The 22,589-nt window shown below is 39.7% G+C and overlaps 1 protein-coding gene across 2 annotated transcripts in view; it reads left to right on the top strand.

Annotated features, from left to right (window-relative positions):
* LOC130912808 (granule associated Rac and RHOG effector protein 1-like) overlaps nt 1-22,589 on the top strand; it is a 55,280-nt gene that overhangs the window by 15,419 nt on the left and 17,272 nt on the right. For both annotated transcript variants that reach the window (XM_057830869.1, XM_057830878.1), the window contains exons 2-4: nt 6,443-7,577; nt 21,031-21,243; nt 22,245-22,385. In XM_057830869.1, coding sequence (XP_057686852.1) covers nt 7,092-7,577; nt 21,031-21,243; nt 22,245-22,385 — 840 coding nt within the window. In that variant the 5' untranslated portion in view covers nt 6,443-7,091. The remainder of the gene's footprint in view (nt 1-6,442; nt 7,578-21,030; nt 21,244-22,244; nt 22,386-22,589) is intronic.

Below are 22,589 nucleotides of genomic sequence, written 5' to 3'. Positions count from 1 at the left end.
GAGCTCGTGTACAGATACAGAAATGTCATTTTACTGACTGGTGAAACACAGCACAAGCATAGCACATTGGTAGTTCAAAACATTACCATAAACTGACAATATTTATGGTAATAATATGATTTGACAACTTCTCCAACTTACCAGAATCTAGGAGAAAACAAAACAGATGTGACTTTTCTTTTAAAGGCTGCTGTATAACTTGCTCGTTTCATCATGATGAATAAATGTTTCTTCCATGGATTGATACGGTAAAATGAAAGTGAGAACAGAACGTAAGTCGGAAATCCGTGAGAGCTCATCGCTGTCAACACGACAGTAATAATAGGAACTATTGTTATTTGGGTTTGAGTTTCCCGAGGGACAGATATAGTTGATGGACACAGGAAGTCTGTGTGCTTACGTTTGTTATGGTCCGAGTTGCGGAGCTGCAATAAACGTTGACTCAAATGAGTTCAAGAAACAAAATTCTGTGCTTTATGACGAGTGAAAAAAGCAGAATTTAACACAGACGAAATCATTCGGCCGATTAGAGTGAAGTATTACCGAAACAAAATGGTGACGTCACGTACCGTAATGGTCTGCAACGGGTCGCCGCATACGTTTCTTCAACACAACGTGGCCGTGTCAATTTAAAAAAATCAGGTTTTATATATATATATATATATATATATATATATATATGTAATAGATATATATTTCTGTCTCCATTCATGTACCCGTTTATAATGCGCACCATGATTTTACAAGTTGATTTTGGGGGAAAAAAGTGTGCATTATATTCGGGCAATTAAATCCAATGGCAGCTTTTCAACAAATTACGTTTAAAAGTAAGAAAGCTGTTGTTCTTCCTATTGTACTTAGTTTAAATCTGACGACAGCCTTTGAACAAATTAAGTTTAAAAGAAAGAATGACTATGTTTCAGTATCTGGATCGAGCGGATTTAAATCAACAGTAAGCAAAAGTGCAACTGACTGAGTGTATCTTGTGTGAAAGTGGGCGATGGCGTATGATTAGCCTCTAGGTAGCTGAGGTCAGGTTTCCTGTTTGCCTCACTCAGGCTAATGCTGTAAAAAACTGTGTTGACCTGCAAACAAGAGGGCCACCTGGCAGTTTCCCTCTGGCGCTAATCTCTTTTGAGCCCAGTTTAGTAGTTGAAGCTGAAGCAGCCGAAGAATTGTGTATCAAGCTAGTTGCCCTTTGCATTAATCAAGAGCAAAGAAGAGAAAAATAAACATTTTGACATCAACTTTAATTAACATCTTTATCAAACTGTTTGTATATAGTATAGCTGATTCCAAAATATTTCGTAGTAACAGCCCTTGTTGTGGTTCAGCAGAATTCCCTTTCTGTTTCGGGAAGCAGTGAGCGTCATGTTTGTCCCCTTTGCGCTGAGGTCACTTGTTTCCCTCTGCTTTCTCTTTCCACTCACACGGCGACAGACAAGGTCTGTACACTGTTTGAGAAAGGAAACGGGGTCTGAAGGTCGGCGGAATGTTGTCGGGATGCTGTGTGTGTGTGGGCCAGTTTGTGTGTCTGTCTCTGTTTCTCGTGTACGTTCGCATTTATCCCAAAGCACAGACCTTCCGGTGTGCTGCTACTAGATAGCAATGTCTGTTCTGCTAAGTGATAGCAAAATCAGTGAAGGAAACTTTTCACCCGACAAATATGTGTGTGATGTTATTGCTGTTTGTGACTGACAACACTGGGGTGTGACAATATATCAAAATGGTGATATATTGTGATACTTTGTATCCCAAAAGGTTATCGATATGCTCCTGTCAAGAATCGAGATATCATTTTAAAAGGTGTCAATGTTTAAAAAAAAAAAAAAAAAAAGGAACCATCAAATTGCTACCAAAATCTTCAACCATAATAGTGCCTAAGCTAACTCAAAGGCTGGCATTGACTGCGCTCGACGCCCAATCCATTTAGACAGGGAACGTTCGGTCATTCAAAACCAGAGCATTCACAGTCATTCGGTCCGATTTTCGGGGCATTTACAGGTCACTTGCTGTTCATTTTAGGGCATTTACAGGTCATTTCCTGTTGAGTTTGAGTCACTGCCTATTCATTTGGGTGATTCCCAGGTCACGTCCTGATCGGTAACTCAAAATAAACAGGAAGTGACCCATAAAATACCCCAAAACCAACAGGAAGTAACTGAAAATCAACAGGTAAATGATCTTCAATGGCCCAAAACTACCTCATTGCCTGGTATTGGCTGCCACTGATGCCCATAGACGTTCAATCCGTTTGAAGTGGGAGGGATGGCAGCGAATGAACGAATGTTCATTCGCTGCCACCCTCCCAGTTCAAATGGATTGGACGTCTACTAGTGATAAACTCATTCCAATTCACAGCACAAACTTATTTTTCTGTTTATTAGTTATTTGTAGAAAATTCTAGAATGATTTCCTGACCAATGTATCGATAATCGTTGTATCGACATATCGTCAGATCATCGTTATCGTGAGCTTTGTATCGCAAATAGTATCGTATCGTGAGGAACCAAGAGATTCCCACTCCTAGTCACTAAATAGTTTTACTTGTAAGGGTGACATAGGCAAATGCTAAGGGTGCCAGAAAATTGTGGGAAAAAAAAAAAAAAGCATTGAAAACGACATTACCGCCACGTAGGCATAGCACGTAGCAACACTTAGCAACAGGATTTTGGCCTTTCTAGGCAAGGCAAGTGTATTTTTAAAATACAGTTTAATATTATAGTGACTCAAAGTGATTTCTTCTCCATTTTCTAGCAAATGTTGGCAGAATGATTTAATTTTGAATATATGACTAAGTCAGGCATGATGTCATCCATTGGCTGACTGTATGTATTCCCGCTACTGAAAGTCCATACCAGTGCACAAATGAATACATTCATAACCCAGTAGCAAGGACCAGTTGCTTCTGTCTGGTGAGTGATAGGATTGTTACTGGGACAATGTGTAGCTCAGTATCTTGCAAAACAAAAGCCTCTTGTAGGTACTGGTTGTGACACTGTCTTTGTCATGGCTAGAAAAGTTCAACTTCAAGCTACACCAGTTGGCAAGCAACTAATCTGTTGTACTATGAGTATTTTATAAACTGGTAGTCATTAGTGATTTGGTGTAATGTTAGCAATGAAAAGTTTGTATCTAGATATAAATGACCAGTGTTGTTAATTTTACTTTAAAAAAGTAATTAATTACAGTTACAAATTACTTCTCCCAAAAAGTAATTGCATTATTAACTCAGTCACCTGAATGTAAGAGTAAATAGTTACTTGGCAAAGTAACTAGTGATCATTTTTTCTCAAAAAAAAAAAAAAAAAAAAACAGGTCACACAATGTGAAATTTAAAGGGTTTTGGGGACAATTGGCCCTAGCCCAATTCTTTACCCTCCACTTAACTAGACACAAGGGTATTGCGATAACTAGATAGTAACCTTTGCTATGTGTGGAAGTCATTTAAAGTTGTGAATCGACCGTTAAAGTTGTTAAAATTGCTCCCGTTATTGCATAGTTCCCTTCTGTCTACTTTCAACATGTGTAAGTTTTAAAACTGTTTCATCATTTAAAGATAGATTTAAGTCAAGATTTTGCCGATTTAGGAGCATTTTAGATTAAAAAAAAAAAAAAAGTTAGGTTCGCTTGGAAGGATCTCTACATCAGAGCCTTCCTGAGAGTTTTACTGCTTTAAGATGGCGGCTGTTTACTAACGCATGTAGTCCTTAAAACATGTTGCCAATGCAGCCGTGTCTGTCATTTGCATCTAGTTCTATAATATGTGATATCTACCGTATCATGTGGGCGTAGTTTGTAGGCTATGGCTACAGTCAGGTATTATTGGAGCCACCTAGCATCGCGTTTGCAACTGCGTCTTCCCCACTCCTGCTCTGCTCTCTCTTCTCCGTTAGTCTGTCTCTCTCAGACTTTTTTTATTCAACCAACTTAGTAACGAATAGTAACGCACGCCTTTCCCGCCTCAGTAACGGTAACGGCGTTGCCAAGATGAGAAAAGTAATTAATTAGATTACTCATTCCTGAAACAAATAACGCCGTTAGTAACGCCGTTATATTCTAACGCCGTTATTAACAACATTGTAAATGACAAACACATACACCAACATTATCTTAACGTGCTGTAGCGGCTGCCCCTCTTAATCTCTGAATTAAATATTCTGCGGACCATTGATGGAATTGTCGCTGTAATGCAGCCAGTGTTGGCGATTTCTGCACGATGCACCGCTTGCTGGGGAAGCCTTGGTGGGCAGCCACTGTCAGTCTTTAACTACTCATGGCTAGGTTTGTCAAAAGTATCGATGTATTGATACTGAAATGCTATTTCCGGATATGATATTTGATTGCGAAAGTATCGATACTCAGTTATTTGTATTTGCACGACCACAGGTCACCAGAAATTTGTTGTCATGAGGTAAATTTGAGTTTGCATTTCTCTTGTTCATAATCTAGGATATTTTTGCATTGTCCTTGTTAACTCAGTGGCTGTCATTGACGGCACTAGACATCCAATCCATCTGAAGTGGGAGGTCTGAAAGGGAATGGTAGAGGCGTGCAAAATTTCCGATTCTTAGGCTACGTTCATACGACAGGTCTCAATGCACGAATCTGATTTTTTCGTGTTTTTCCGACTCGAGTGAGGCATTAACTTGACGGTCTGAACGTGACAAGTTGCATAGAACTGGACCATTTCAAATCCGATCTGGGTCACTTTCGTATGTGGTTCAAATCCGATCTGGGCCACATTTTTCCAGACTGTCGCGGCGGTCTGTACTGTCCAGTCTCTCAAATCGGAATTCATGCAGCAATTACGTCATCAAAAAGCGAGAGAGACGCTACCGTAGCAGTGCAGCTGTGCGTTATTAGCACTTAGCTTGCCTTGAACACGGCTTTTTAGGAAGGGTCAGACTTGACAACAGTCATAAAAAAATTTAAATGGGTTGGGGATAAGCCTGAGAATGATCGGTTTTCTGTCTGGTCCATATAAGCAATATTTCAACATTGCTTACACGGCCGAGAGTCGGGGCAAACTGCGCGTATGTGTGTGTGACATGCACGGACAGTGCGTGCATGCTATCGATCCATATATTTTGAATATAAGCCTAAACTGGGATTATTTATGTCTGTTTTTTGTGTCCTCTTTTTAAAAAGCAAAATATGATATCCCTGGAATGACGGATGACAGCCAGCATGTGTGGTCATTTGTTTTGATGCTTCTGCGCATGTGGGTCGTCTTGCTCAGCACTTGTCGGAGTGCGAATTAGTGCACATGCGGCGTAATACTTTAATGGTCTCAATGGACAAAGGCAGTCTGAACGGGCACGCCAAAAAAACAGATATGACAAAGAATCGGATTCGTGCATTAAGACCTGTAGTATGAACGTAGCCTTAGATTATTCGCGATTCGGCCATGGAAGATTCGAGAACGATTCACAAACATCCAAATTCTGATTATTGAATTATACCAGGTAAAGCGGAAATAAAACGCAGTCAGCGCGGTCTTCGGGACGCAATGAGGAATGGACCGAGATCAAATATCATGTGCAGCTAATGCCGCTAGGTAAAAAAAAAAAAAAAAAAAATACCTGACTGCGGCCGTCAGCCGCCACAAACAGCGTCCAGTTGCTAGTTGCTACAAACATACGGCAACATACGGCTATGGTAGATATCACATATATATAGACTAGATGTGAAACTTTCCCGCGCTAGTAAACAGGCGCCATCGTAAAGCAGTAGACTTCTCTAGAAGGCTCTGTTGTAGGGAACCTAATTACTTTTTATCTAAAATACCCCTAAATCGGCAAAATCTTGACTTGGATCTATGTTTAAATGATGAAACAGTTTTAAAACTTTCACATGTCGAAAGTAGACATGAGTGAAATTATGGAATAACGGGCGCAATTTCAACAACTTTAACGGTTGATTCACAACATTAAATTATTAATTGAATGTAGTTCAAAGCTGCTGATAAAGAATGGGGACTTGAGTATTTTATTTACTGTTTTTAACCGGTAACTTGATACTAAAATAGTAGTTTAGCCTGAGAGGATTTTTGAACAATTTTGGAACAAATATACAAAACATTTAGAAAAAAAAAATGGGGGGAGGGGGGCATCAATAATCGATTTATAATCGAATCGGAGTCTCTGAATCGTAATCGAATCGTTAGGTGCCCAAAGATGATTCCCACCTTTAAAATAGCGAGTCTAAAATTGTAGTATCTTTACGTCATCAAGAATCTGCTTTAGCCCCCCCCCCCCCCCCCCCCCAAAAAAAAGAACCCAAAAAGAAAAATTTTTGATTTTACTGGATCTTAAATGTCTGCTTAATGTTTTTATGTGGGAAAATTATGCATGTTTATTTTGGGCCTCAAATGAAGCTCATCCTTCCTTTTCGGATGCCTTTCTAACCTCAAGTCTCGTTTTTTTCCCTCCTTCCTTAGGAAATGACCTAGAGGCCTTAGATACATTTGTGCTCTTGTCACTGTAATCTGCATCCGCGGGCAAGTCCCACCTACCTCAGCTGGCACACAGACTGGAAAAGCAGGAAGCCGGCCGGTCGGGTGGAGTGGTGGACACACGGATCTGAGAGGAGCACCTTGAGACGGACTGGATCTGCCTCATCATCTGCCCACATGTTTTTTAACCATTTTGTAAGCTCCCTACTGTTGACCAGTGCTTTGTTTTTCTCACCTTTGCTTTCAAACTGATTATTTTCTACGTTCATCTGTGAAGAATTTCCATCCGGACAAAAGCGAGACGCTGCATGAAGAATTATTTTTTCCCTTTTTCAAAAGAAAGGCTCATGCACTTTAAAGCTTGGCTCTAGGATCAGTTTATGTGAGGCTGTACCAGAATCTTGGAGGCATGCGTCTTTTTTTACGCAGCTGGCCTGCATGTAAGCACTTCACATAGGCTCGCCACTCCTGCCTTTGGCCTCCTCCAAGGCGCACTGAGATGAGCCTCCGGCAGGCAGAAACCCTCAGTGGTCTTTTTACGTGACCTGGACTTTTTCCACGTTCAGTCGAGGGAATTTTTTTTTCGATTGGAGGCCTAAACAAAACAGGATCTTCCGGTGCTGGTGCACCACCTATGTATTGTTGCAGCGGGCAGCAAAGTAAAATGGACTACAAGCGTCGCTTTTTGCTCGGCGGGTCCAAGCAGAAAGTCCAACAGCACCAGCAGTACCAGATGCCTGAGTTAAGCCGGACCCTTAACGCCTCGCTGGCCTCATCCTGTTCGGCCTCCTCCATGGGCGTTCCCGGCGGGTGCCACCCGCCCGCCGCCTCCTCCACAGCAGTGGCCGACATCCAGCAGGGCATCTCCAAGTATTTGGACGCCCTCAACGTCTTCTGCCGGGCCAGCGCCTTCCTTACCGACCTGTTCAGTAGCGTGTTCAGGAACTCTCAATACTCCAAAGCAGCTATGCAACTGAAGGACGTGCAGGAACACGTCATGGAAGCGGCCAGCCGGCTGACGGCAGCCATCAAGCCGGAGATCGCCAAAATGCTCATGGAGCTTAGCGCTGGGGCCGCCAACTTCAAAGATCAGAATGACTTCAACCTGCAAGATGTTGAGGTAGGTCTTCGGACTTAACCACAAACTGAATGGCAATTGATTGGAAATCATTTTCTCTGCAACCCGCCAGGCTTATAAAAGGGCAAAACCTTTTGGTTTTACCAATCTAACATACTTTCAAAAAATTTAATCGGAATTTAAACACCTTTCGAACATTAAAGTTACAAAAATTAATCGATAGCTGATTTTCAAAGCAATTGACGACTATTTCGATTATTGATTGACCGCTTCAATTGTCCAAATAAAAATATTTTCAACAGTAAATAATAGTATTGGTTGATTTCTGTAGTCCTTTTGTAGACATAACATTACATTTGCAAACATCTGCTCTTTACAAAAATAACATTGTTGCCTATTGTCTCGCAGATTTTACAGACCAAAACAATAACTGAATCGTAGTCGCTTAATGTCAAAGTATTTTGTGCGATGTCTACCGTAATTTCCCGAATATAAGGCGCACGTGTGTATAACGCGCACCACAAATTTACTTGTAAAATCTAGGGGCAATTATTGTACCCATGTATAACGCGCACCCTAATTTTAGCACCAATAAATAGAAGAATAGAAGAAAACAGAGCTCGTGTACAGATACAGAAATGTCATTTTACTGACTGGTGAAACACAGCACAAGCATAGCACAATGGTAGTTCAAAACATTACCATAAACTGACAATATTTACGGTAATAATATGATTTGACAACTGCTCCAACTTACCAGAATCTAGGAGAAAACAAAACAGATGTGACTTTTCTTTTAAAGGCTGCTGTATAACTTGCTCGTTTCATCATGAAGAATAAATGTTTCTTCCATGGATTGATACGGTAAAATGAAAGTGAGAACGTAAGTCAGAAATCCGAGAGAGCTCATCGCTGTCAACACGACAGTAACAATAGGAACTATTGTTATTTGGGTTTGAGTTTCCCGAGGGACAGATATAGTTGACGGACACAAAAAGTCTGTGTTGTGTTACATTTGTTACGGTCCGAGTTGCGGAGCTGCAATAAACGTTGACTCAAATGAGTTCAAGAAACTAAATTCTGTGCTTTATGAAGAGTGAAAAAAGAATTTAACACAGACGAAATCATTGGAACAATCAGTGAAGTATTACCGTGTAACGAGTTATAACAGAATTCACCGACGGAACTTATGTTGGCCGCTTACGTTTCTTCAACCCAGCACGTCAATAAAAAAAAAAAAAAAAATCGGTCTTCATAAAAAAAATATATATATATATATATAATATATTTATATTTTTGTCTCCATCCCTGTACCCGTTTATAATGCGCACCATGATTTTACAAGTTGATTTTGGGGGGAAAAAAGTGTGCGTTATATTCGGGAAATTACGGTAATTCAAATAAATGCTCCTTGTTGGTGCGATATTCCAATCAAGCACCTTGAAGCCAGGCAAACGATAGTCTTGATGCAGGAGACACAACAGGACGACTTCAAAGACAAAGCCGTCCTCGATATCCTGTTGAAAATTTTCGTCTGTTTACGTAATCATGAATCCGTTTCAAAAAATGCCCATCAGTAAAAAATTGTTGATTTTACTCGTTCTCATGACGACGTTGTCTTTGAAGTCATCCTGTTGTGTCTCCTGCGTTAAGACTCATCGTTTGCCTGGTTTCAAGGTGCTTGTTTAGAATATCGCACGGACACTCTTGTTTTTGAATAAGGGATGGACATTTTGAACAATGTTTTTTTCCCGATTCTTCAATTTAATAAAGTAAATAAAGCTACCTTTAACCTGGTCGCAGTACTTTATATTTGCATCGCTAATACATCATAAAATTATCATGCCATTAGCAATAGCGTTTTATAGTTTTTTCGTAAAATACTTGCTTGGCTTACTAAGTGTTAACAGCATATCGCGTGTAACTGGTTCATTTTTACACATAGCAATGACATGGTCAGTAGTGGAGCTATTTCCGTGAACCAGCTATTAGAAGAAATAAGGTATTTTTGACTAACAACTGAATTGACTCTAAGTTCAACTTTGTGTTGTGTTCGGTTACTGAGAACCACGGAAAACAGAGGCTATGTTCCAAGCATACTGGGCTAACCATTCCTTCTCAGCCCTTCTATCCCTGGTGCTAATATGCCGAGATGCCTGGATGCACTCTTGTCCCATGGCTCACTTGATGAATCAGTGTTTTCTAGCTCAAGTTCCCACCCTTTGTTAGCATGGTGTGAGAACCTGAGGCCAACGTGTGAAAAGTGCAGCAAATCCTACACAATCTTCACACTTGTCGCTGAATTTACAACAATGAAGCTGTTTGCCTCAAACGCATGCAAATTCTGCACAGTAGTGGCACTTAGGCTCATTGACCTCTAAATTAGTCAAATCAGCAGATCTAGTCAAACAGCAATATTGAAAATTGTACCTGTTTTTGTAACCGTTTAGTAAAGCTGTTCGATTAATCGATTTTGAACCAAATCTGACTTCTGGATAAAATGATGTTTAAAAACGGTCAAATCAGTACGTTCGATTTTCAAAACTGCACAATTTTGGCTTATCTGAGCCGCTGTAGTTTTCTCTGCATTTCCGCTTCCCCCTACGTGTGCTGTCGTAAATAAGAACAACAAAAACCATGGCTACCGGGGATTTTGCTGCTTTTGCCCAGCCAACTTCGGCCACAAATTGCAAAATCGAACAGCCCTACTATCTAGTTTCCAATATTACAAAAACAAGCAGCAGAAGAAATATTTTACGCCTAATATATACATTTATATCATTGCTGTTTCAGTTGTCTTTCATGATCAATGTGCTTTAAAAAAAACACAGTACAGTGGTACCTCTACATACGAATTTAATTCGTTCCAGGACCTTGTTTGTAAGTCGAAATGGTCGTATGTCGAGCAGGATTTTCCCATAGGAATACATTATAATTCCATTAATTCGTTCCAAAGCCTAAAAACATACACTAAATTCTTAATAAATACTGCTGGCACTGTTACAAATGGCAATTAAACATAGAAAAACAAATAAGTTATAAATAAATAATTCAGAATAATATAATAATAAGAAGAATAATTAATAATTATGCCTGTAAATAATGTAACGAATCGGATTCTAATATGGCGGACACTTTTTACTGTCCCTGAACGCACCGCGAAGGTGACGTCTCAGTGAGATAGGTCGGTGCGGTAGAGATAATACTTTCGTTTTCTTGAGAGCGGTCAACTGCTTAAGACAATGGGCGTTTTGTGTTGGATAAGTTCTTAAATAAATGATAAAAACGTGACGAAGCTGGCGATTTCCTTGGCAATGTTACCACAATAATAACTGTCACCTTAACTTATAAATAGTGGCGAACGGTGGTCGGAAGAGGACCATGGAGCTGTATTGTTGAGCCAGTTCAGGGACGCGCACCCCAAGCTCATATTTTTCTATAACTTGCATCCTCATTTCAAAGGTAAGCATCACTTTTTTCCTTGTTTCTCCAACTGTATCAACTTTTTTTGAAAACTGTGTTGATTTCTCACACAAGAAAATCCACCGTGCGTTCGTTTGCAGTGCTGTCATGTCGTCGTATTTCGAGCAACTCGTCGGATGTAGAAACAAATGGCGGCTCAAATTTTACGTCGGATGTCGAAAAGATCGTGTGTCGAAGTGATCGTATGTAGAGGTACCACTGTATATGGACCTCAAATGTCATCTTACAAAATCAGCTTCAGACATTAGCATTCAGATTACTTATTTTATTAGTGTCGCTATTAACCTCGTTGACCTCTAGTTGCTGATTCTTTTTCTTAGGGACCGTTTACATGGTGTTTTTTTTCCATTTAACTTTTAAACTTTATTAACAACAAATACATATACTATATATGTATAATATATATATATATAATATACCAAACATAGGGCGAACAATTCTCATACAATCAACAAATTTAGAACAAAATTTTTTAAATAAATAAATAAAGTGGTCACGGTTATTTTCACCACAAGCTGTATTGTTTGCACAGTCTCGTGGCCCTTATAGCCTTGGGGTTCAAAGATAAACTTAAATACTCCAAATGTAAAGAAAACATTTTTCCAAAAACATGAAAATTTGGTCTTTAAGTTACTGCTTTACACAGTGAATGTGGAATTTTGCCAAAATTAAGATAAGATTTATAACATATCTTTCATCCATTCCTAGTTTTTCGATGTTAGATAGGCCAAACAAAATGTCTAAAAACATGATGCACTTCCTTGACAACAACATCCTCAGACCGGAAGACAACATACCCGCCCACTCGAAGCAATTGCGTCCACGCATTTTTTGTAAAATGCTGCAATATCAGAAGCTTTTGCTTCAAAAGGCACAAAAATGCAAACATATGGCACACAACACAAAGAACAAGCTGACGTTCCGCCATGTGTGCCGTTGTAAACGTTTAGTAGCAGCGACTGCGCATGCCCAAAGTGACGTGAGCAAGTGCTGACGTCATCGGAGTGAGAGTGTTCCATGCATATGGCTCCGGAGCTAGAACCGCAATCAAATCATTCCACTTTGGAGGCCAGAATCAAAGCGGTAGTTTACGTGGCGACTCTGCGACACAAAGACGCAATGACTGAGTGCATATGGCGTCGGCGAAGACGAAAAATTCTGAATCCTGCCTCCAAAGTGGAAGAATCCCTTTGCAGGGGGTTGAGGGGGGCTTCCTCGGCATGCATATCAAAGGCTCCTGCGGCGCGAGACCGCGCCGTTAACGACAGCACTCGTACACGTCACATTGGGCATGCGCAGCGTGCTACTAAACATTAAAAACAGCAAATATGGCGGAATGTCGGCTTTAATTTACTGTTTTAATAATATTTTTAAATTAAATATGTTGAACGTTTCAATTTTTGTGCCTTTTTGAACAAAAGAAAAATGACATTGCTTCGAGTGGGCGGGCATATTTTTTTCCGGGCTGAGGGAGCTTGGTGGGGTCAAAGTGCATCATTCTCCGTCGCCCAGTAAATCTGCACTGTCCCCTAGGGCCTGACGTGAATACTACATCGTTTTCATGCGGAATCGCGACATTGTTCAAATGGAGACGCAAATGCAAATGCAAATGCAGATGCAAATTTGAAATTTTTTGTATTGTTGGAGAGTCACCATGTAAACGGCCCCAAAAACTTGTGTCTTCGCCTTCCGTTTTTACCGTCACCATGTAAATGCGAGGCCATTCCGCAACACAATCGTTGCGTCTTGGTGTCACAGCGTCACCATGTAAACGACCCCCTAGTTTGAGTGTTGTAAGTGGTAAAATGCAGTTATTCTTTTAGAGCAAATTGAGTTCCATCACTGTCATTAGCAGTCAATGAGTTGATGCTCCCAGGAAAAAGTCTTGTAAGGTGTGTTGACAGGTTCAACTGATGTCCACAATTGAACAACATTCAACTATGTGTTACCCCTTGACAATTGTGGTTTGTGGAAACTGCGGTCAGGCCGCAGTAGGGTAGCACTGCGCCCCATCTATGAATGTGGCTTTGCACAAAACAGGAAACATTTGTGCTCTGCAGTCGGTAAAAATGTGACTCTCTGCGGCCTCCAGATGTGCACACATGAAAATGAGAGGAAGCGTGTGTCTGCAAAGGTTTTTGACCGCATGCCTTGGCACAGGTCAGCTGTCTGGCCGCGGGCATAGGGGTGCATTTGTTAAAGCAGGACAGCAGACTTGTGATATGTCTTGATACTGCACACAGACCTTATTAGAGTGGTTTAGTTGTGTAAGGCACATTTCCAATGTTGTGTTTGCATAGTGAATCACACACGCATAAAAACGTGAGATTTCTAATGATGCAGTATCCCTTGAAAGAATTTGGGCAAAGAACATGGTATCAAAGGAAAACAAATGCTAATCAAATCGCCGCTAATACATGAAGTCGCTTTACAAAAGGTGTTCGTGACTGAGGAGGTTTTTTTTCTGCCCGCCTGAGACGGGAAGAATGCAGTCTGGCAGCAGTTTTAGCGCTTCAAAAAAGGAAGAAGAAAAGTAGCAAATACAATAGTAAGTTGAGGGAGTTGTGGAATGCGGGCCTTTACTCCATTTTTTTTCCTTCTGTGCTCGCTCCCCTTTGCTTCATGTATTTTCCTTTTTTTCCCCACATTTTTTTTTTTTTTTTTCTATTTTCTGATTTTTCCCATTAATTAAAAAAAAATTATTGCTATATAATCTGTTCCTATTTCTCCTTTTCCTATTTCTCGTTTCTTATTTATGGTCTCTTCTATTTTCTTTTTTTTTTTTCACCTCTTATTTCGCCATTGTCATTTTTCTTTTCCTTTAGTTTAGCTCCCGAGTTTCAGGTCAGCATTCAGTTCACTCTTTCAACCTAAATCTGAGCATGATTATGTAGACAATACATATAAAAATAAAGCCGTAGTCTTTATTATTTATTTGTATGATACAGTTTACCGCTATGTCATTTGTGATTCTGTTAGCCATTTTGAGTCTTTTTTTTTTTCCACAAAAAAACTTCTTTAATACTATGCAGAGAAAATATGGTAATACTTTAGTTTTTGCCATTTATCTTAGCAAGTGTTAGCTGTGGCTTTTAATGAACAATTGTGTGAACAATAGCATCTATGAACTGACATTAGTTTCTCTCCATTTTCTATGTAACTGTCAGAAACTTTTTCATGCTCTTGCCAGCATGCGAAGGGACCCCACACAGAGGCCATTAACATGCATTCGGTACTGCTATTTTGGTTACTAACGAAGTTCAAATAGACTCAACTAACCAAAACTATGCCATGATAGAAGTTGGACTATGGACACCATGGAACTTTATAACTTTCCATTCCATATCCATTATGTTTTCAGCCCAGACATCCCGAACACACGGACACAGCTATAACAAAAAAATTGCCAAACATTCTGGCACACCCCATTTGTGTATATGAGCAGTCAAATGACGTCAGACAAACCTCACTGCATTGCTTTCTCCATTACAAAAGAATGTGCCCAGTAATTATGACAGTCTTTGACACTCAAGTGTCATCAGCTGCAATAATGTTGGGAATTAGAGACACTGTGGGACACCTAATGGCTTTTTATTCCTGCACATTGTTAACTGTTCTACAAAATGTAAATATACAAAACGTGTGGCGAAAGAAAAGTATACACATGCGGGTTTTTAAAGAGCTTTTCTTTCATTCTACATTCAGAGTATACAATACTGCAGGTGCACTCAGAAAAATAGGATACATAACGATGCCTCATGACTTACCTTATTTGGGCTAAAGGGGTCCACTAATGTGTTTTTTTTTTTCTTTTTTTATCTTCCTCATATTTTCCATGACTGGGGGATCCTCCACAGCCTATCACATGTGTTCTCCATTACCTGGAGCTGCAGCCATGCCCTCCTCACTTGTTGCTGTGCATGACTTTGTAACATTTCCTTGTCATCCTGTCAAGCTGTTGTTTTGAATGATGACGTGCTTTTTGTGGTTGTGTGTAAGGAGTTTCAACTTCATTGGCAGACTATGTGTCTTCAGCTCTGGTCTTTCTCTGCTTTCTGTGTCTCATGACATCATGACGAGTCTCATGACATCATGACGAGAAGCCTTTTGACGTCCCATGTTGGGATTAAGGATAGACACTTTTTAAATGAATGATGATAAAAGCTGCCAGAACAACGCATAGGCTAAACCAGTACTTCTCAAATGGTGGGGCGCGCCCCCCCAGGGGGGCGCAGAGCGATGCCAGGGGGGGCGCGAGTGACCTCGGGGAACATGCTTTTTTTTTTTTTATGCCGTACTAGAATAAAGTGTACTTGCACATCCACTCCGTGGGTGGCAGTGGCGCTCTCATTTTCAAAGTGCGTGCAGTATTTTTGAAGTAAGCAAGAGCACACGGAAGAGACTCATGCAGAGCTGGACTCACGCAGCGACCCACTGTCTTTCTCACGTGTCCGGCCGAGAAGTGCCGTTTTCGGCTTGGGATCGTCACGACCACCGCCCTCACCTACGGTTCTCCCTCGGCCGCCGAGAATGCGCTTTTTTCGGGCCGTTTGCCTTTGACTTTTAATATAGTGGGAAATGAGGAAAGACCACTGTTTACTGAGTCTAAAAATGATTATAGCGGAGAAGCCAAATCAGTTAAGACGCCACTTAAAGACATTAGACCTCAATCTCATTGATAAGCCGCTTGATTGTTTTTCAGCGAAAATGTGCCGACTATTGCCAATTGTCACAATCGTCCCGCTTTGTCAGTGTTATATCAGTAAACCAGTGAGCACTGTGGTGAATCAGCGAAAATAAAAACTTTCCTTCTGTCCAGAGACCTTTTTCCCCCCTTCTATTCAGTTTTGTTTTTTTTCGGTCAAATTTTTTGGCATGTTGTCCTGAAGAGTAAATGTTTCTAATCAATTTGAATTTGTTATTATTTACTGATTTTATTACATTTTATTTTTCAGTATCAAATGGTCAAAAATGTACCTTGAGTGTATTTTTACAGTTTGGATGTGACTTTTTTTTTTTTTTTTTTTTTAACTTCAGGCAAATTGATGCGCATTAAGTCTTTTCTGTTACAAGCAACACAATGTTAAAAAAGTTATACTTTATTATAAGTTGATCTATGTCACTTTTTTTCTTTAATAGAAAAAAAAAAGGACACAATGTTAGGCTGAGGCGTACTTATAATAGTAATATAGACGAATGATACTATTTACAGTGGCGGCAGAGAGTTGGGGGGGCGCGAAACATTTACGTCTTCCTTGGGGGGGCGTAACAGAAAATAATTGAGAAGCACTGGGCTAAACTAAGCCTACCATAAACTGCACAGAAAGATGTTCTGGTTAAGTTACATGCATATTATAGTCCATATTAGTGATGCACGATAAAGCATTTTTCAGCCGATACCGATAACCGATAATTTCCCCCTCATTCCAACCGATAACCGATAATGTCAAGCCGATAATTCTATTAAACGATTTATGTAAAATTTTAAAGTAAACATAAGAGAAAATATTACTGTGCAAAAATATTATTGCTCTTTTTTCAACATCAAGTAGTAAATTCCAACATCTAAATACAGATTGTCTGACATTGTGTAATGGTAAACCATTGGCAACAATTACTTACAGAGTAAATACCTTAATTGCACAAAAATGGCTTTAAAGATAAACCATTCCTAGCATATAACATTACTAAACTGCAAAAACACAACTCCTTAAAACTAGTTAAATTCCCTTGTTTTCAGTGTAAATCTATTGGAAATAAGGTAAATTAACTGCCAGCACTTCAAGTATATTTCTAGAGCTGTCCCGACTAGTCGACATAGTCGACGTCATCGATGACGTAAATCCGTCGACGAGCACAACATCCCGTCGACGGTTAATGAAGGGTTAAAAAAATATATGCGTGGAAAGTTAGAATGTCGGATGCTCTGTTTACAAGCGGGGAAAGCGGCACAAAGCAAAAAAAAAAGCGCACCAGAGTGTCCAAAACATTGCCTTATTTCAAAGAAACAAAGGAGAGTACACTCTTCTGTCCTGTCTCTTCAATGCCAAGCTTGGCTGCACGTCGGCCGTGAATAAAAACCTCAAGCGCCTTCACGCAGATTGTAATTTTTTTTTTTTTTTCATTTTTTGTACACCAGAGGGTGCTGTCGCCTTACTAAATAATAATGTTTCATTGACAATGGGCCTATAAGTGCTATTACTATTGTTCTTAATGCTAATTGAAAGGTTTATTTCATGTTATGGTGTATTTTATGGTATAGAAAATTATATAAGGTTAAAAGGTCATAAATATATACAGTATATACAGTGATTGCACTCAAGGGAGAGATTGTCAATGATAAGGTAATAAATTAAGGTAAATGCAATTCATATAGGCAATTCATTGATATATAAATAAGGTTTATAAGGAAAAAGGTGAAAAGTTTTTGTTAATTTCTAATTATGTTGCTTTATTTGTGTGCACCGTAGCTCTTACAGTGTGTTTACATCAAGGATGGAATAAAAGTTTTAAACCATCAGTTTAAGAGACCATCTTTTCAATCGGGAGGCTACACTAGTTAATTCTATCAGCATTTGAACTCATTGTTTATTTGTGATTTATTATTGTTATTTACGTGTTTATTTGTACTTTAATAAATAATTTGAGTGTTCCAATATGTTTTTTGTGAATTGATAAGCGTCAACAAAAATTTCATTGCTAAATTAGTAAAAAAAAAAAAAAAAAAAAATTTGATTAGTCGACTAATCGTAAAAATAGTCGGCTGACTAATCGGGAGAAAATTAGTCGTTTGGGACAGCCCTATATATTTCACTCAGATTTCTTGGAGAAAAATTGCCAGCTGAAAATAAGCTTAACAACCTTAATTTAAGCAATAAATTATTATACATAATCCTAAAAAAGAAAAAAAAATGTCAGAAATGTTCTTTATTCAAGAATACGTATGGTTCAAAACATTATTTGAAAGCAATTTTTTCTTGATTTAGGTGAAAAATTATCTTTTTTTAAAGATGTTTGGGCTTAACAAGAACAAATGGCAATATTTAGTTCAAGCAAGTGGAATAATCTGGCGCATTCATCTGTTAACTAGGCTTTAACACTCGAAACAAGATGGGGAAAATTATTTGACTAGATTTAAGAAGAATGATCTGATTAAGACGTCATAAATTTACAGCGTACTAAATGCATTACCGACTGGATGACTTCTTTGTGTGGTTTGGTACATGTTACAATTATCAGCTAACCACTGTGCCGTCATGATAAACATGCTTACTTGACATCACTTGTCCAAATGTCTGTGGTAAAGCTGATGTGATCGGCATGTTTTTCACGAAGAATGGTGGTTGTATAAACTGCATTATTTTTTCATCCAGGGGTTTGGCTATCGTGTCATTTCGGGAATCTCCTCCCGACTGTGCCCTTCAGTCAGTCCGGCCCCCAAATTAGCACCCGCGCCACTTGAACTGGAGTGGCGGCGGCAGCTAAGTTCGTACCGGATATCCGCCTGCCCTGGCCGGCTCGCCGCGGCGTATTCGGTGCATGGCTCTGCTCTGCCCGCCCAGGGCGAGGCGGCAGCCTGCCAAAGCAGCGGCCTCCGTCGGAAGACAGCTACTTGTCGACTATCGGCCTCGTGCCGGTGTTTAGCCATAGATGGGAGTTTACCACCCGCTTTGGGCTGCATTCCCAAACAACCCGACTCCGGGAGGACCGCAGCGTCCCTGTATCGTCACAAGCCCCGTAGCTTCGTTTAGTTTGTGTTTACAATAGCTTTAGCATTCCCGCTAGCAGCGGCCTCGTATTCGTTCCAAAAATCTTTGTGATGCAGTTTTAAATGGCTGCTGGGCTAGTCTTGTTGAATGAGGACGCTTTCTTTCCGCCTCGTGGAACTTCTGCAGTGCATGTTTTGTAGATGGTGAGAGCTTCGTTTATTTCATTTCACACACGGGAAAATCAACGCACGATAGTGAAAGCGCCTCAACACTGATGTGTAACGCCGTACTCCTCAACCCCTCCTCCCACAGGGGCTTCAGAGAGGTGAGGGGTTGAGCAGGCTGCAGTGGAGAAGTGGACAAAACTGCTTCGGTTGCGCACATTTGGAGGTTGATGAAGTATATAATTATCGGATTGCATTATCGGTTAAATTTTTTTTAATATGTATTATCTGTGTGACGTCATAATTGCCATTATCAGCCGATAATTATCGGTAACCGATATTATCGTGTATCTTTAGTCCATATACAACACAGTTGGGAGTTGCGTTTTACTCCAGGCAAAAAGCACGTACATAAATCTGATACAAACATGTGATATAGCTTTTAGATATACAGCGTGAACTCAACAAACGTGTTTTACAAGCTTGACCACACAAAGTCTACAGTATGGTGTAGCTTTCTTTGCCATTTCCTTGTTTTGGCCTCCTCACAATGCATGCATGAAGACTCGTGTTTCATATTATGTCACACAACCAAAACACAGTGTAATGGTAAACCTGCGTCATTCCAGAACCATAGGGTATTTAGGCTTGCATTTCCGAGAAAAATAGGCCCTCTGTGGTTTACTGCAACATGTTCATCAATAATAGGTGATAAACTGTCAAAGGATTACCGATAGCTGTCCTGTTTTTTTTTTTTCCAGGAGTCAAAACTAGCTGTTTAGCTAGCAGTTAATGCTGATCAAGAGGACACATTTATGTTAAATAACTGGGAAAAAAACTAACTTATTTTTCAGAGTATAGGTCAAACTAGTCAAAACAATGCATCAAAGAAAAAAACAGATAAGTTGCACCAAACTGTTAAGTCGAATTTTTGGAGGAACATGTACTGTATGATGTCTTCCATATGTCTCTAAATAGCTCAAACACTGTCACTAGTATTACTTTAGGAACAAAACAGCAGTTCAATAGTTGAATAGTTGCCAAAACCATGGCATTGGTGGTCTGTTGAAAACCGTAACGAATTACAGTGCTGCTGCTAGTGCTAACATAAGCACTGTTTAGGTTAACAAACTATTATATTGCAGCAATTCAGCTCAACAATGTCCACTTCATCAGCTTTTTTCAACTTTCATAGCATGCACACAACCTTTTACTCATGGTTTTGGCTGATACGCTCAACGAATGTCCCATTGGCTTAGTTTAGATAAAATGACTTTCCATTCTCCACATTAGCTCCCGGCTTTGGGTACCAGTTTCCAGTAACCAAGTTGCCGTCCAGCTAGCCTCCGAAACATTCCATGTATCTTCCGTTCTCCCCTCAGGCTACATCCAGTATCTGTCTTCATGTGGCTGCAGAGACAATTTTGAACTCTCCAGATACTTGTAGCTACTTCATGCACTTTAAACTCAGTTTGTCAAAGACAGTCAGGACAACTACAACTCCATCCTGCTTTTATATCCAGTCAAAATAAACAGTGTTCGCAGACTTGTTTGCAGCAGCTATTGTTAGAAATAAATGTAGGAATGCATGAGAAATGCACTGTAGTAAAGCAATCCAGTAGGAAGCCCTGCTAAAGTCTACTGGATTTGAGGCATGCAAAATCAAATAATTAAAATGAAAATGTACATACAACTTAATTAAAGCAAACTGTTTCAAATTGATAGTCCTATGTAATCAATATTATTTTGGTTGGCTGGATATAAATATCGTCAATATTGAAAAAGCACTTATTTCTTCTTAATCACAAGCAAAGAGCTTCTTCTCGTGACTAGCTGTGGCTAATGTCTACTCTATGGTGATCCAGTATAACATTTTTGAGAAGATGTAAAATTCTCAGTTTTACCATTATATAAGTTGCCCCTGAGTGTAAGTCACAGCTACGCCAAATTAAAAAAAAAAAAAGTGTCTAATAGTCCGGAAAACACAGTAATGTTTTTGTTTTGCGATTAAGATGACAAAATGCCCTTGGCAGTACTTGACACATTGTGTTGTTTTAAACAAATCTTTCAATTTGCCCATAAAAGAACGAATTTGAGTATTCTAATGCAAAACTCAAGCTTCCTGTTCTTCCCTTGCAGGTCTTGGGTCGATGCTTCTTGACGGTGATGCAGGTACACTTCCAGTTCCTTTCGCAGACCTTGCAGAAAGTCCAGCCTGTGGCCCAGTCTTGCCTGGCAGAGGCTCTGGCGCAGGCTCAGGAGCGCTCGGCCAACGCTCGGGCTCAGAGTGCCGAGCTCGGGGCACTAACGGAGCTGGAGGAGGCCTCCCGTTCATGGAAAGGTGCAGCTGAGGTATGCAGTTGGATTGTGACCATTAAATCCACGTCAATCTATTTAACGTGTCAAACTCAAGACTCTTGGGCAAGATCTGGCCTGCCACTTTATTTTGCGTGGCCTGCGAAAGTAGAGCAAGTCCATTAACTTCATGTTACTTGTTATAGAAATTACAAAATATTTATTGATTTTTTTTTCCTTTAAAAAAAGATAAATAAAATAAAAATATGATTATTAAATACTTTAAATAATTAAATATAGTTTTTAAATTTTTCCTTTTTTTCCCCTTTTTTTTAAGAAAAATTAAGTAAGTCAATAGGTCTAAGTGCGTAAGTGTAAGTCAATTATCAAAAAATAATATGATATTTACATTTTGTTTTCCTAAGCCGAATTTCTTGACTGTTATCACAAGGTTTGTTTACTTTTAGTCAGGAAATGGAAGTTTTCCCATCTTTTTCACCACTCAGCTTGATGTCTAACGCTGACCTGACTTGATTAGTCATATAATCATGGTAGCCCTATTTGGCAGACATAATGACTCACCAAAAAAAGCTAAACTAAGCTTTGGCCTTGATGAAAATGAGTTACTGAACACTTATATGTATGGTTTATGTCTGTGATTCTTAAACTGGGGTTCCCAGATCTTTGTATGACAATTCCTGACTTTGACCGTACAAGGGAGCGAGCGGTCCAATTGATTGTAATCGGAGCTTAACTGTCCTTGAGCTAATCAGTCCCTCTAGTCCTTTTTATGCTTTGTTTGTATACATTGAAGCAGAGAACTCCGCGCTCTGGTTTTCTGGCATTGATCTCTGTCGAATATCTTGCTGCTTTGTTTTGGATGTTAGACCTAGCCAGGACTCCCACAATCATATTTTACCCTCCAAAATGGTGGGATCCCAAATTCTATGTTCTGGAAATGTCAACTAACTATTCAGATTGAAAAATAATCTTATACAAACATATCTTTTACTCATGGACTGCTGTGGCAAAAATATTGATATTTGCTGCACCTTCAGGCCACATCAAGGCTACGGGAGAGGGGTCGCGATGGCTGCCTGGCAGGCCTCCAGGTCCAGCAGCTCTTCTGTTCACACAACACGAACATCCCGGAGCACCAGCTGAAGGAGCTCAACATTAAGATTGACACCGCTTTACAGGTAAACGACCTATTTTTTCGTCATTTGATGACATCGTGGACTGTAGATGATGAAATTCCCTTTTTTCCATCCAACTCTACTCTGAGAAACGTTGGATTTTGAACACTTGGTGTTTAATTCCGATCACGCAGTAGTTCACAAAGTGATGAATCTTGCCCCATCTTCGTTCGTCAACAACTTTTTGGAATACACCGCTTATACCCA

Source organism: Corythoichthys intestinalis, chromosome 1 (genome assembly GCF_030265065.1).
Source record: "Corythoichthys intestinalis isolate RoL2023-P3 chromosome 1, ASM3026506v1, whole genome shotgun sequence".
NCBI lineage: Eukaryota > Metazoa > Chordata > Actinopteri > Syngnathiformes > Syngnathidae > Corythoichthys > Corythoichthys intestinalis.
This window is presented reverse-complemented; position numbering and strand designations above follow the sequence as displayed.